Here is a 15,260-nt window from a genome sequence, read left to right on the forward strand (position 1 = left end):
CATACAAAACATATTTAATAAGTTTTTATAATATTTGATAATTTTTAATTATAAAAAGTTTCTTAAAAAAAAACTTATAATAGAGAGTGGTAATAAGTGTGATAGTGACATTTTTTATTTCTTCAAAAAATGAGGTAAAATGTGTTTTAATTTTATCATTTTTTTAAATTGATATTAATTTCTATGTTTTAAAATCTTTTTTTTTAATAACTCTCTTTATAAAACTTAAAAATTGAGAGACTTTTTTTCTGTTGCAAGAAACTTGAGAGGCTTAAAATTTAGTTATTTTACTATGTTATCAAATTCTTTAGTATGATAGGATAAGAATGCAATTTTTTATCGAATAATTGCATAAATCTAATTTATACTAATGTATATATATATAAATTAATTTTTAAAAATAGTAATACAATAAATATTTTTTATTAAAACACATAATTTGTATTTTTGAGTTTATAAGCAAATATTCATTAATTATTTTATGAGCTACTAATTCTTAAATTAATATCGTATTTTTTTATTAAAATAAATAAAGACAGGGACAGAAAAGTAAATGACAGCACAAGACTGGGAATATAAATCCGGAGGCAAACAAGACCTAACGTGGCGCCCGCGACGGCGCATTCTCAGGGTCAAAGAAGAAGAAAAATGGCCACTCAAGAAGACGAAGAAGACGAGATAATTAACCCCTTCACAATGCTCCTAATCCACGAAGAAGACAAACCAAGCGTCTCCGCTACCCTCCCCGCGGCTGCACCGAACCACCACCTGCTCCAGCACCACCCCCTCCGTTCGATCCAATCAACGGTCGCCATTCGCCAGCTCCCTTCCGAGGGCCTCTCCTTCCAGCTCTGGCCCGCCGCCACCTCCCTCGTCTCCCTCCTCGACCTCCACCGCGAAAACCCTCCCTCCGCCAGCCCCCTCTCAGCCGCGCTCCACGGCCGCCGCCGCATCATCGAGCTCGGCTCCGGCACCGGCCTCGTCGGAATCGCCGCCGCCGCCACCCTCGGCGCCCACGTGACTCTCACGGACCTTCCTCACGTGGTTCCCAATCTCCGATTCAATGCGGACGCCAACGCCGCGGTTGTGGGGCCCACCGGAGGGGTAATAACCGTCGCGCCGCTCCGTTGGGGCCACGCTGCTGACGTGGAAGCGATTGGGCGGGAGTTTGATCTCGTTCTGGCGTCGGATGTGGTGTATCACGATCACCTGTACGAGCCACTGCTCGAAACGCTGCGTTTAATGATGCTAAGTGAAAGGAATGGGAAGATGGTGTTTGTGATGGCTCACATGAGGAGGTGGAAGAAGGAGTCTGCGTTTTTTAAGAAGGCGAGGAAGCACTTCAACGTCGACGTTTTGCACACTGACACGCCTTGTGATGGGTCTAGGGTTGGTGTTGTTGTTTACCGTTTTGTTGCCAAGGGATAATAGGGTTTGCTGAGAGACATCAATTCATATAGAATTATTCTAACTTTTTAATTTAATGTATCTTGCAAAGAATATCAAATCATTTCCATTTCAACAGTATGATAAATACAACCAGGAATATATTAGAGAAAGCATGAGCTATAGATGCTCTAGCTAACTTAGGTGGTTTTCTCTTGACATGATGAAGTTTAAAACCTGAATTAGTTGTAAGGATGTCCCCAGTATGATGTAGCAAAATTCATATATCATGACACATTTTGCATCTCCTTTATGCAATCAACTATAAGTTTGCAATCTGTCTTGTCTCAAAAATATCACAGCTTGAAAACCAACATGTATCAACCACAGACGAATTTTTTATAAGATAAACGAACCGGAATCATTCGTTAGGAAGCAACCAAAACATGATTTTCTTATCTGCAGAAGAAAAAAGGCAGCATCAGAGTTATATTTAAAAACTTTAACAGGTGGCTTAGACCATGAACCTGACGGGATACTACTAGCAGATAAATCAAAAGCTCCGATCAAGATTCAAGAGCACGACCCAAATTCCATCTCCTCAAGAACATGATTTGCTCTATTAATAACTCCAAGATCTTCTTGCTCTTTCATTGGATACCATAGCTTAGAATTTCTTCTTCTCCATAAAGTCCAAAGTGTCATGACAAAACCTGCAAAAAAAAATTTCTCATCCAAGAGTTTGGCTCAATTTAAAAACCAAATCTTTAAATACTACCGACAAGTGAAAAAAAGATATGGCAAGAGTTTTCTAAGGTAAGGCAGCTTCACCATTGTGAGTCCAAACTTAAATACATACCATTATTAATTTAAAGCGGTTCTTCTATTTTTAAGACTTTTTAACGATGCAGCAAATTAATTCAATATGCATTATGCAGCCCGTCAGTTACAAGTGAAATTCGAGGGTAAGTACTACAATTTTCAACTCCTGAAGGGCACGCAGAATAATTAGAAATTGAGGTAAAAACAAATAAATTATGGTCCCGGCGGGGCTCGAACCCGCGACCTTCGGCTCATAAGACCAACGCTCTAACCAACTGAGCTACGGGACCATTTTATTAAAATTTACACTGATGTTTATCTTCGAACAAGAGCAAACTAATTGAATCCAATTTAGATTAGTATTCGTAAGATTTGCATCCCACAGGTGGTTTCACTCACCTATTAATGTAATGATTTTATTTATGGCAAATGAATAGAGCACTATGAATGATAAATTGAACTAGGCAATTGCAGACATGTAAACAAATTAAGCGAAGGTGAGCATTTGAAAGATGAATTATGAACTTGCAATGTGAATTAAAAATGTGTAAATTTGATTTTTTTTAATATTTAAATTATATATATATATATATATATATATATATATATATATATATATATATATATATATATATATATATATATATATATATTGAACAAAAAGTAAATGCATTTAATCATTTTAATATTTTGGAAATATAAAACACATTCGTTGCTTTCCATAAAAGACTAGTAGGAGGATTGCCTAGACATACAAGGTTATTATTTTCTTAACTTTTTACAATGCATATAATATATAAATAGAATGATGATAATTGACATAATGCTGTGACAAGTGATTCTAGGGTCCCATTAACAAGGACTATTTTTGTGTATAGTGTCTTTATTTTGTGGTGAGAACATTTATAATGTATGGTTACTTTAATGAGTTTTTATTTTATTTTATTTTGTGGGTCTTAATAACCTAAAATGAAAAATAAAAGTGAGTGAACTTAAATCGTAAAAGATGAGTATTCTTTTTTACAACGAGTGAAGAAAATTTGCAATTTATGGTCACTTAAATGAGCTCTTAATTTTTACGATTTTTACATTAAAGTAAGTTAATTTATAAACACCACTATTGCATGCATGCATGGTTTTTACATTAAAGTAATTTAATTTTTACGATTCTTACGTTTTTGTTTAATTTTATAACATTTATGTAAATTGGTACAGCTTGTAAAGACAATAACGATTTAAGATTTCTCAGATTCGTTTCGTAACCATTTTGAGAAATACAAATAAGCAAAACCCTCTGATTCCTATTTATTTCGTTAATTACTAAAAATAAAAATTGAATAAAAAAGTCCGACCTGCCGGATTCGAACCAGCGACCTAAGGATGTCTGTTTAAACAACTACAGTCCTCCGCTCTACCAACTGAGCTAAGGTCGGTTTGCTGTCTCGTTTCCCAAAATTCTATTTCTCTCTTAAATATTATTCAATTATCAAAGCCAAAAGCAGTTATATAGACAAACTATTACGCCTCCATCATTTTTCCTTGGTGATGAATAAGGTGCATGCCTTTTTTTTTTTTAAAAGCAAAAGGTGTCTGCCTTTTTGTTACTATAAACAAATTCTGTTATATATATGCTAACTAGTAAACTTTTCATAACAGTCTAGGGGAATTTTAAGCGCTGTAAAGCTTCATCATTATGATTTTTAACATTTAAAGGCAATTAAATCACAATAAGAAAAATTAACAGTATTCTACACATTTTATATAAAATATATTATGTCAAAGAAAACTAACTTAAATAAAATATATAAGTTAATACAAATCTCCTATTCGATTCCCACATATCAAATAAAATATATAGTGTGTACTACGATAGGTTCAATCAGATATAACTCTTTTAAGTCTGAAGTGAATGCACTTAAAGATTAAAAAGTAAATCAATGATTTTGTTATATAATTTAATTTTATTATAGTTCTTAACCATTGATTTTCTAATCAACAACTTTAAATTCCCTTTATTCTCTGAAGTCTACATCTCATTTAGAACCAAGTCCAGGTCCAAAATACTAAATAAGTAGTCCCATCTATCAATTGAAACCAAATTCTAAAAACGATTACAAATTCAGCAGGCTCAAGTTTTCTATTAGTTTATCAATATTCAAAACTACTCAGTAATCAGATCACACTACGGTCAATTAGCAGTTATCAAAACATTTTCAAACTACTGTCAGGACTCAATGTGCTACTTTTCCAGTTAGCACTTTTTTTTTTTCTCATTTCTGACTCCTCAAAATCCTCTTTTTTTCTTTTTTTTTTTTAAATGTCAATTCAATAGAACAAGAACAATGCCTGCCACTTTACTAAATCAAGACCAATCAAAAAACAAAGACAAGGCAACACAAACGGCTGTCTTTAATCTATATCAAATCTAGATTGTATCCTTTGTCTTAATATTTACAGTTCCACGAACTTCTCTGCCAGACCAATGCTCCTGCTCTTTCTTGACAACAATCTGTCATCATAACCATATCAAATATTGAATTAGAGTTTGATACCCAGAAACAGTGGTAATCACATGAAAAAGTTCGATTTTATGAATACATGTAACATCAACACTTGTACAAAAAATACAACAGAGAAAAGTATCTGCATCTGCATTGTGAACATCCGGGATCTAAATGTAATGCTTTTATAATTATGATGGTTATACAAAATCGTTGAAATTACATCTGTACGTACTGAAAAAGTTAAATATGTAAAGACAAATTCATACCATTGTTGGTTTTTCCTGAACTCAGTAAGCACGGGATATATGTTTTCAAAGACAGTGCAAGTCTCATCTGTCCCCTAAAAAATGGAAATAAAAACAGAAAAAAAAATCCAGTGAACCAAAGGGGGGGGGGGGATTATAAGCAAAAATATTACCTTGGCTCCTGTTAGGACAATTTTTCCAGAGACAAATATAAGCAAAGACCATTTTAGGTTGCTTCATACGGTAGATTAGCCCTGGAAACAGCTCTGTATCATACTGCCACCACAAATAAGCAAGACTCAGTGAATCCATCATTTTCCTCTACTTCTAGAATTTATAGACAAAGCACAAGCACATACATAATAGAAGATGGCCCTTTGATAATTTATACTTTCTTCATCACACAAGCATCATGATTATAATACTATTAGTAAGTTTAACCATTTCACAAGCATATACATAATAGAAGATGGCCCTTTGATAATTTATACTTCATCACACAAGCATCATGATTATAATACTATTAGTAAGTTTAACCATTTCACTCCACTTAAATTTTTAAAACTCTAAAAGCCCTTCCATCTAGAAGTATCTACAACATTGGGCAATGCATTAAAACAGCCTTGTTGATTTTTGGCTGCCATGGAAATTAGTTTCAGTTTTCATCTGCAATTCAGTACCAGTCAATGTTTTCCATACTTTGCAGCATACTGCTTTAAACAATACATTTTTTCTGTAGGTTACTTCATATCAAGTTATATAATTCTAAAAAAACACCCTTAAAATTATAAGTGACCACTAAACATCAAGATAGCCAAACATCGATTGTGAAAACAAAAAATATTTTGATATAAAAGTCACCAGGGACCAATCCAATCCTATGAATTATTTTCCCAAAAAATAAAAAATAAAAACTTACACTTGAGAAAGCACCATGGGAATATGCAAGACCCTCCAGCATATGGGGAACTTGACATCACAAGAGCCGACAATGATCTGAATTTTGAAATCCTAAAGCATAATACCCAAGGAACCAATTAGTAATCAAACACTACATAGTTACAGTGAGAAAAGAACAGCAAACATGGATTAAACAGTTCCAGCAAAGATTGAGAAAGAGCAGAATGCAGTACCTTAAATTTGGCTGGGAAGCCAAGCTTTTGGATAATACAAGCATACCGAAAGGGGGAAAATAGAAAATTTTAAAAAATAATGTAAATTTTTCAGAATGAGCTGCACAACACTAACTGAAGAAAATAATTTGAGGATGGATATTAAACACATGTAAAGAGTTAAAACCATCCAGCCAAATGATTTAAGAGCTCTACTCCAAAAACAGGAATAATAGTTTCAAAACCAAGCTACCACAAATGGTTTGGTTCACCAGAGCCTCCATTTGAGAAAAAAAACATTAATAAGAACAGGATGATGGAGAAATAAATGACAAAAACAAAGAACAGTATCATACCTTCCTTGCTGCCAATTTAGACTGTTGTTCACTCTTAGCTCCAGTACAAACCTAGTCAATAGTCATAAAAAATTAAATTTAAAGTTCATAAGAGAAGCACTTTACAAGAAGGGTACCGTATTAATTTGGTTTTGTAATAGAAAAATTAGGGCCATAACAGAAAGCAGAAAAGACAAATTTCTACTTTTGCAACCATGGTTGGCAAACTGTGAATCATAGACCAGAATCTAATTCATGAATGGGAAAGATATTATAAATTGCAAGGTTCATGCTCAATTATTAAAACAAGAGAAAATATATAGTTTTCCACTAAATAAAACTGTAAAAATATGTTTAGAAAGAGAATATCTTCCTTATTTTAATTTTACATAAATTACTGATTGGGCAATTGAGGTTGCTCCATGATTTGTCTCTCATCAGCTATATAGAATCAAATGATTCATGGAATTCTGACAAGTGACAACTATGTTGGCAACCTCATTACTAGCACCTACAATGATATACTAAAGGTAAAGACAAGCCTGACTTTTATAGAGTTTCTAATTAACACCAGTTTGTCAATTGATTTGATAAACATAGTTAATTAAAATAGAAGAGAAGAGATACCAAACAGAATTCAACAAGAGAATCACACAACTACAAATTTGAGGACAGCATTAAAAATAACAAAATGCACTACTATCATCTAAAAGATAGCCATAGCAGTGCAGCAAAGGAGCATACCATCTTGCCAGAAGCAAAAATAAGTGCTGTTGTTTTGGGATCTCTTATCCTCATAATGACAGCAGCAAAACGCTGCAAACAAACAGTATACCACCAACCATTAGAACTAGCATAAATAATACATCTGCAAATTAATGATAATAACAGAACCATAGTAACAAGTAGAAGATAATGTGGAATATTAATATAAAATAGTAGTCTTAGATTTAACCACACTTCTCAGGTCATAGGAACAAAAAAAAAATTAGAAAGCAGGATACGTGACAGCACAACAAACCAGTTAACCTTTATTGTATACATGCACCATTGTGAAGATAGCATATTTGAGTGAAATTCACTACAAGCAAATGAAACTTGCCTTGGGATTGTACTCTGCATTACGAGCTTGAAGTACAATTGTTTTGAGGTCCAACTTACAGTCTAAATTGATGAAAATTGAAGCAAAATCCTTAATATTCCAATGTGAATAGAGGGAAAATTATTATACATTCCAACATAGTGATAGAAGCAAATGTTATCAATCAACAGTAGCAAATGCCAGAAGGTAGATCACAACATAAACAGCCACCTCTTAAAAGTTAAAACCCAATTACTACAGAGGCATAGCAGGACACAGTGCGATCACTAACCCTAAAAAGTGGATCCAATCTAAAATTTTCACGAATATGTAATGCACACACAATTTTACAGTCATGATTGAAACTTGAAGGTATTCAGCAAAAAATAAAAGAGTAAAGTACTCAATAATCAATAGCACTCAACAAGCATGTTTAAGTGCCAAATAGACAAAAGTGACAAAACTTAAATAAAGAGTGTAAAATCCCAACACAATTGAGAACTTGCAACAGCGTGATCAGTGGGTAGGCTCTACAACTACAAACATGGGTATTGACTTATTTCTAACAAAAGGGGGTAACCCCACAACTTAAGATTCAACCAACTGAAGCTCGCAATTGAAACCAAACAAAAGAGAAAGTGAAAATTTGTTCATCAAAACACAGATACTCGCTGAAGGGTAAGCACGATCCCAGAAGGATGCTTCTGTAGATCCACCTGTTGGCTCCCTTCCAATCCTTGGTCAGCCATCAAACTCTATTTTTTTTTTTACTAACCCAAAAATCAACTTCGCTTCTCTTTTTTTCAACTCAAAAACACAAAAAGATAAAACCTTTATTATCCAAATAAATAAATTAAAAAAGAACCCAGATCTCGAAAGTTAAAAAAAAAAAAAAAAACAGTTTCACCCAATTAAACGAAACCCTCTTTTGTTTTAAATATGGTTTAAGAAAAACACGAATTGGGTGTTTGGGGTGTGAAGATCAGACCTCGGAGAGAGGGATCTGCTTGGGAATTGAATCGGAGAGGGGAAAGAGTGGAGAGAGCGGGAAGGATTCGAAAGAAGGGTTCTTTTATATGAGAAGAGAACGGAGGATTTGGGATTTGTATGCTGTTGTGAATTTGTGATGGGTTTTGATTTGGAGAGAGAGAGGGTATTTTTATTTTAGTTGCGTGTGTGGAGGCAATAGCCAGAGAAGGGGTGAATTTTTTTTCCTAAACATACATAAAAAAATTAATTAAATATAAAAACATGCATATTCTTCATTATTTATCAATATATCAATATATATATATATATATATATATATATATATATATATATATATATATATATATATATATATATATATATGGTGTAAATTCGGATTTAGAGGACCAAATTTAGATGCATGTGGAAGGGGAATGCCTGGCTCAAGCATGATCCAATAGCGTAGTGACAGGTAAGACTGTGTGGGTTGACTTGGTAGGCTTTTGGCAAATTAGATTGTTGTAGTTTTATGATTTTGGGTGAGGTTGTTTAAATTTAGAAGAATTAATTTTAAAATAAGTATTTTTTTTAAATATTTCTTTAAGAAGTAGATGTTTTTGTTTTTTAAAATAAGTAAAAAATTATTTATTTTATATAAAAACAGTTTAGACAAATATATCATAAAAACATAAAATTGTTTATTTTATCAAAAAACAATTATTTTAAAAAAACAATTTAACACTTTATCTAATCTAATTATGGGAATTTAATTGTTGAAAGTAAAAAAGTGTGTGAATCTTATATGGATATAGATTAAAGATATTAAAACTGTGATATTATCTCCAATGAAAAAAATTAGCTTTAGACTGTTTAAGATTTTTTTTTACAGTATCAAATTGTTTAAGATTAAAGATAAAGTGAATTTGGTGTAAAAGAATTTAGTTATCATTCTTTAGAGATTTAAAAACAAAACTTAATCTAATTTATGTTTGTTATAGAAAATATTATTTCTTTTAAAAGAAGCTGATCACTTTATGACAAGCTATTTGAACCAACTTCTTGTTTTAATTAGATTTTAGATTTTTTCTCTCAACTTCTGATTATTTTGAGAAATTGAGATAAACACCTGAAAAGCTTAAAAAAAACATTATTTTTAAAATAAGCTATTCTTTTGAAAAATAAGTTGTAACAAATAGATTTTTAACTTCGATTTTTAATCTTTTTTAGTAGTTTTCTTATTGTTATATATGATTAGAAACTATTTAATTTTCATATCATTGTATTCAAATTGAGTTGTTAACTTATTTATAGTGAGTCTCATTTTCTCTTCACTCATAAAAACTCTCTTTTTAATTGAATTTTTTTAATGATTAAATAATCTTGTTGTAGTTACTTATATAAGTAACTTTTATAAGAAATCTATTACACCTCATTTACTCTAATTGTATTAAGTTGTTTAACTTTAAAAACCAATAAAAGTGTGTTTGAAAACACTTCAAATCATGTTCAACAAAGAATTTTGGATTTTCAAGACAAAAACACCAAACTACTTGAAAAGCTTTCTCGTGAACAAATCTTGACTGGACTTGTTGCATAATGAACCTCTCACTATGCCCGATTAACCTACTTAGCCAAACATAACACCTTAAGCATAGATCATGAAATACATGAATGCTTAGTATGTTTGATCGATCTACCTGATGAAGAGTTCCACAACCTTCAAGCACAAAACCTGAGAAGTGTGAGTGCTTATTATGCTCGATCAACCTACATAGCAAGATAATCCATAATTCCTAAGGGCAGAGCTTAAAAGGTATATTTGTTTGTTATGTTCAATTTACCTACTTGGCCAAATGATCCACAACCTTTCAAGCATTAAACCAAAAAAACAGCTTGTTATGCTTGACAACCTATCAACTTACTTCAAAAGTAACTTTTTTATAGTTTCTCCTCATTTTCACCATTCCTTTTTTATTGTTTTTTTTTAAATCTAATGATTATAATAACTAGTTAATTTTAACTATTACATTTCAAAAAAATCAATGATTCCGATGAGGAGTAACTTTTTAAAAGTTACTCATTGAGTAAATTGACTCCTCCCTCCCTCCTCCCCCCCCCCCCCCCCCCCCTTCTCTCTCTCTCTCTCTCTCTCTCTCTCTATATATATATATATATATATATATATTTGATAAGAAATTCTTATTATTTATTATGAATGTATTCTACACCATTGATATATTTTAAGAGAATCTCTTGTTATAACTTGTTAACACTCTAGTACTAAAAAAAGTGTGTTAACAAGGTACACTATTGATGTATTTTTAGATAATATTTAGTTATAATTTGCTAATACATTCGTGCTAAAAAAAAATGTGTACAACATCATTCTCATTATTCATTTTTTTTTATAAATTAAAAATTAACTATAAAAGAAATACTTTTGGAGTAAGGAAATCCTTCCTTGTGTGTGTATATATATATATTCCAATACTAATTAATAAGAGAAATCAATTTCAATTATTTTTCATTCTTTTCGATCTTCTATATAGTTTGTATTATAGATTGAATAGGCGCAGGGATCCCTCTAACCACAAGCAAGAACTTCATTTTGCAGTCTAGGGGAATCGACAAATATATATAGTCGGAACATCAAATCAGAATTGAAGTCCGCTCACCTAAAAGGAGAGGACTGTAGCAGCGATTGTGATAAAGATGCTTCGGCTACATGACATGGTTAAAAGTTGAACGATACAAAATACCACTTATTCGGCTCCTTAAATTAGCCACTACTACATTGTTTGTTCCTTCATGATTCGGTTATGTAGTCACTTCAGTTTATAAGTGGCTACAACATGCAAACTTGCTCAACTAACTAACTACTGCCTCAACAGGCACTGGTTCCGGTGCCACCTCTGCTCCCGAATGCCCCTTCTTAGGAGGGTTGAAGGGCTTCTCATCAAGTCCCCAGAACTTGGCAGTTTTCACATCATCCTCGGTCATCAATCGCGAGAACTCTTCATGGTCATAGTTTAGACTTGTTTTCCCCCCAAATTCACTTGGAAGGTTTTCCGTGGGGAAGAGTGATTTTATCAGCTCCACACTGTCCTTATTGTTAGGATAAACAAACTTCACCTTCTGGACTGTCTTGGGATCCAGGAAGAATCTGATGGCCTATCAGAATGAGGGAAACTTCAAATTTGTGAAATGGAAGAGGTGAGTGTCGAAAGCTCATAATTCGAACCACAAATTGAGCACAATCATAAAAATTGACCAACATCCAAATTTTCAAATACGACAAGGTAGAAGAAGATAAATAGAAAAGGAAAAGGAGGGGGGGGGGGGGGGGACCAAATTCACACATGTTTCTACATAATTCCAGACCCCATCCCCAAATGAACTCGAGAAGAAAAACAGATTAAAGAGCAAAATTAGTTACACGGCTGATTTTCAGGTATAACTACAGTGTAAAATTTTAATTGAGTTTATTTTGCTGAAAGGCAACTAAATTTTCCCTAACTGACTGACATGATATGATTTGAATATTCAATTACACAAAAGATTATGAAATGTTCGAAAAGTTAAAAGTGATACAGAATATAATAACATTTACATAAGCAAGAAATATTAGGCAAGTATTGCTTGATCTTTAAATGTAGAACAAATATTAAAATATAAATAAAGCTAAGCAAAAGCAGAACAAATATAACTTGCAGGGCAGGAGAACAAACCTTCCAGAAAGCCTGGAATATTCTTGGTGGATTGTACATAAAAGCAATAGCAAGCCTTTCTGGATAGTGGTTTTGTAAAATGTGAATAATATCACGAGATGTTTTAACAGACATATTTGTACTAAGTGATAATCCTGTGAAGTCTATCAACCATGACATTTGTTCTTGACCTTCAGAAAGATTTAGGATAGCATTTTCCAACAGATAGACTAAATGCCTGATATTATCTTCAGCCGATGTTGTGTTCTAACAAAAGGAAACAGATTAGACAGATTAAGTTAACCAGTCATCTCTTTGGCTGACCATAAAAAAAAAAGTTAACCAGTCATGTACAGAGAAGCCTTATTGAAAGTACATCCTAAGTCCAAACCTGCATCCCTGGCCTCATAATAAGCACAGTCCTCCCAAGTCGATCATGGAAGTTAGCTCTGGAGACTTTGCCTGTTTCACCCTCATGTGCTATTTCAGCCTGGATGTAAGATGTTATTTAATTGTAAATACAGGTTTATAATACATGAAAGAGCAATATCCATAAATAGGCTATCACTTGATGACGGTTTCATTTAGTCCTTGCAGGCTATACAGATATTAAACACATGTAGAAGGTAGCATATCATAATTTTGAAACCAAATGTATTCTGATGCTAATGTATGATCTTAATTGATTTCAAAAGTACAGCTCCACAACTCAATTGCAGCTTAAAATTTATATATATATATATATATATATATATATATATATATATATATGTTATTGACATTATATTGAGTAATCTAATACTAAACTATTGATTTATAATCTGAGAATTATGTTGCTCCAAGAAAAAAACTAGATATGTTTGCAGTATAGACTACAGAGAGGTATCTTGCAACAGATCATAAAGTAAATGGACAATATAGAAAAGACAAACAAATTGCATCTGCCACATGAAAGAACAAAACAACACAGACCATTATGTCAGCTCAAGACAAGTTATAACAGGATGATAAACATCAATATTCAAGACCATGTACTGATATGTTGATCCATCATCTATTTGTCAAATTGTTTGTGACATGGATCAAGGTTACAAGTATGTCATGTTCATTATCAATTTCATTTTTGGCATCACCAATTGAGTGTGTAGGGATCAAAGCCAGTTAAATCAAACTAACCCAACGGATTTCCTCTGGCTTATAAGTTGCCCTCCACTTGAGTGTTTCCTCCAGCATTTTCTTAGCTTTATCAACATTCCAGTTTCTTGCTTCTAAATATCTCCTTAGACATGCATCTGTGCAATACTTTAATCGACGACCAGAGAGGGGCCCAAGACCTGTCTTGAGTTCAGCCACCTGTTTGTAGATGTGTTACACTTCATCCTCATAAAAGCTAGCATTCCATGAATGTGTTTTCTTAATTCTTATAGACAAACAATTTTTTTTTTTGCATCATCCTTACAGGATGCCAATTGCATTGCAGAGAAGGTGTAATGCACTCAAAATTACTTTTTTATTTGAGATTTGAGAAATGCTATCAACACACTCTCTCTATTATTAGATGGAAGTTGTTGAAAATCACAAATTGAGTGGAACCCACTTCTTATTTGATGAACCCCACCTATTTAATAAATTTTAACCAAGAAGAGAGTGTCCAATAGAAGGAGTGTATTAGAGATTGTGTTGCTAATACTCCTCTTTGAAATTTTTTCAAGATCTGATATAGAACTTGCGAGTTAACAAAAGACGTCAAACAAAGAAGTTTACCTTTGTATCTTGATATGAGGAATCATTCTCCTGGTTATTCTGGGTTTGCCTTCTAAGAAGGAACATGATGATCACCAAAGGCACTAATTCCCAACCTGCAGCACAAAACTTCAAGTAAGATCAATTTTCCTCTTCAAACCTAACATCCACACCATCACAAAATCATAAAAGTCGAAACATGAGAAGAGAATAATAAGAATTTTGCAACAATTCCATAAGTTGAACGAACAATTCCACCTGTACTGTACTCAATCACATGCACATCACCCTATTTGGAATCAAACCAAAACACAGTAACATAAAGAAACACCTAACAATTTTTTATGCACAAAACTGTCTCAACAGCATAAAATATAAGTAAAGGACTTATCTATTCCAACAAAGACAAAATTGAAAAACAGACACCTATTATTCACCGAGTCCAACACGTTTTTAGGTACATAGACGAAGAATGTCAACGTTTTGAATCTCAATTTTGTTTTTTTTCTCTTCTGAAACGGATCCGTTTACAGAACTAAACGTGAGAACTGGGATCAAACACCCTATTCTGACCGTACACTCTGCGGAATCAGCAATAACGCGAAGTAGTTTCACGCTTCTCTTGGCAGCGTTGACTTTACGAAACGAATAGGAACAAAATGAAAATGAAAATGAAAAAAGAAATCAATTGAAGCACATATAAAATAAACAAACAATTCTTAATTTTTGAACATAGGGGAAATTAAAATTAATATTCCAGAATCAGATCCAGGGAATGAGAGAAGAGAGAAATGAGGGAACGCAAACATTACAAACCTGGAGAGAGAATGTAGGAGCTTGTAAGCAAAAGCAGCTAAAAGGTTAGTAGTACCAAACTTATGGCATGAGATTTTTGAGAAGAGAGAAGAGAGAATATGGAAGAGGACGTTTGTGTGAGTGTGCCTTTTTCACTACTACTCACAATCACGTTTCACGCACACTCCCACGCGAGTGTCATTTCTGACTATAGAGAGAGGAAGCAAGCAAAGGACAAAGGAAAGAAAGATAGTAACTTGACACATGATTTTTAATGGAATTTGTTTTTTTCGCTTTCCCTTTCACTTCTTTAATGACTTTTTAATTTATTTTTCCAACGAAATTAAAGTCAGGTCACATTGAAATTAATACCATTTAAAGCAAAATTACAAGGACAACGTGCTTTCTTTCCCAAAAAGAAAAAAAAAATTAATTGCTGATTGGAAAAAAATTATCTGTTATTTAGGTCCGTGTAATATTTTCCTTCAAGAAAGGTGTCTGTAATAATTTATTTGGATGGTTCGTTTGTTTATAAGCTTCTTTTTTGTTTTTTAAAAAAGA

General features: G+C 32.9%; 2 protein-coding genes, 2 non-coding genes and 1 pseudogene across 6 annotated transcripts; 1 reads left to right on the top strand and 4 right to left on the bottom strand.

Moving 5' to 3' along the window:
* Positions 1–594: 594 nt before the first annotated feature.
* LOC100796318 (protein N-lysine methyltransferase METTL21A) lies at positions 595–1,479 on the top strand. Its single transcript, XM_003517976.5, has one exon. It carries the CDS (start codon positions 649–651, stop codon positions 1,426–1,428), a length of 780 nt encoding a protein of 259 aa, XP_003518024.1. The 5' UTR covers positions 595–648; the 3' UTR covers positions 1,429–1,479.
* A 945-nt stretch (positions 1,480–2,424) lies between these two features.
* On the bottom strand, positions 2,425–2,498 carry TRNAI-UAU (transfer RNA isoleucine (anticodon UAU)). The gene has a single exon. It is a non-coding gene; the product is annotated as a tRNA-Ile (tRNA).
* A 1,056-nt stretch (positions 2,499–3,554) lies between these two features.
* On the bottom strand, positions 3,555–3,641 carry TRNAY-GUA (transfer RNA tyrosine (anticodon GUA)). Its single transcript is given in 2 exon segments — positions 3,555–3,590; positions 3,605–3,641. It is a non-coding gene; the product is annotated as a tRNA-Tyr (tRNA).
* Positions 3,642–4,269: 628 nt separating this feature from the next.
* On the bottom strand, positions 4,270–10,330 carry LOC100799677 (TATA-box-binding protein-like; annotated as a pseudogene).
* Positions 10,331–11,039: 709 nt separating this feature from the next.
* LOC100800024 (CRAL-TRIO domain-containing protein C23B6.04c-like) lies at positions 11,040–14,943 on the bottom strand. 3 transcript variants are annotated; one of them, XM_006574372.4, is made up of 7 exons: positions 14,721–14,943; positions 14,331–14,539; positions 13,926–14,020; positions 13,338–13,514; positions 12,553–12,651; positions 12,183–12,428; positions 11,040–11,625 (listed from the first exon to the last, which is right to left on the bottom strand). In XM_006574372.4, the coding sequence occupies exons 3-7, from the start codon at positions 13,989–13,991 to the stop codon at positions 11,323–11,325; spliced, it is 891 nt and encodes a 296-aa protein (XP_006574435.1). In that variant the 5' UTR covers positions 13,992–14,020; positions 14,331–14,539; positions 14,721–14,943; the 3' UTR covers positions 11,040–11,322.
* Positions 14,944–15,260: the final 317 nt, after the last annotated feature.

This window comes from Glycine max, chromosome 2, assembly GCF_000004515.6.
Source record: "Glycine max cultivar Williams 82 chromosome 2, Glycine_max_v4.0, whole genome shotgun sequence".
Lineage (NCBI taxonomy): Eukaryota > Viridiplantae > Streptophyta > Magnoliopsida > Fabales > Fabaceae > Glycine > Glycine max.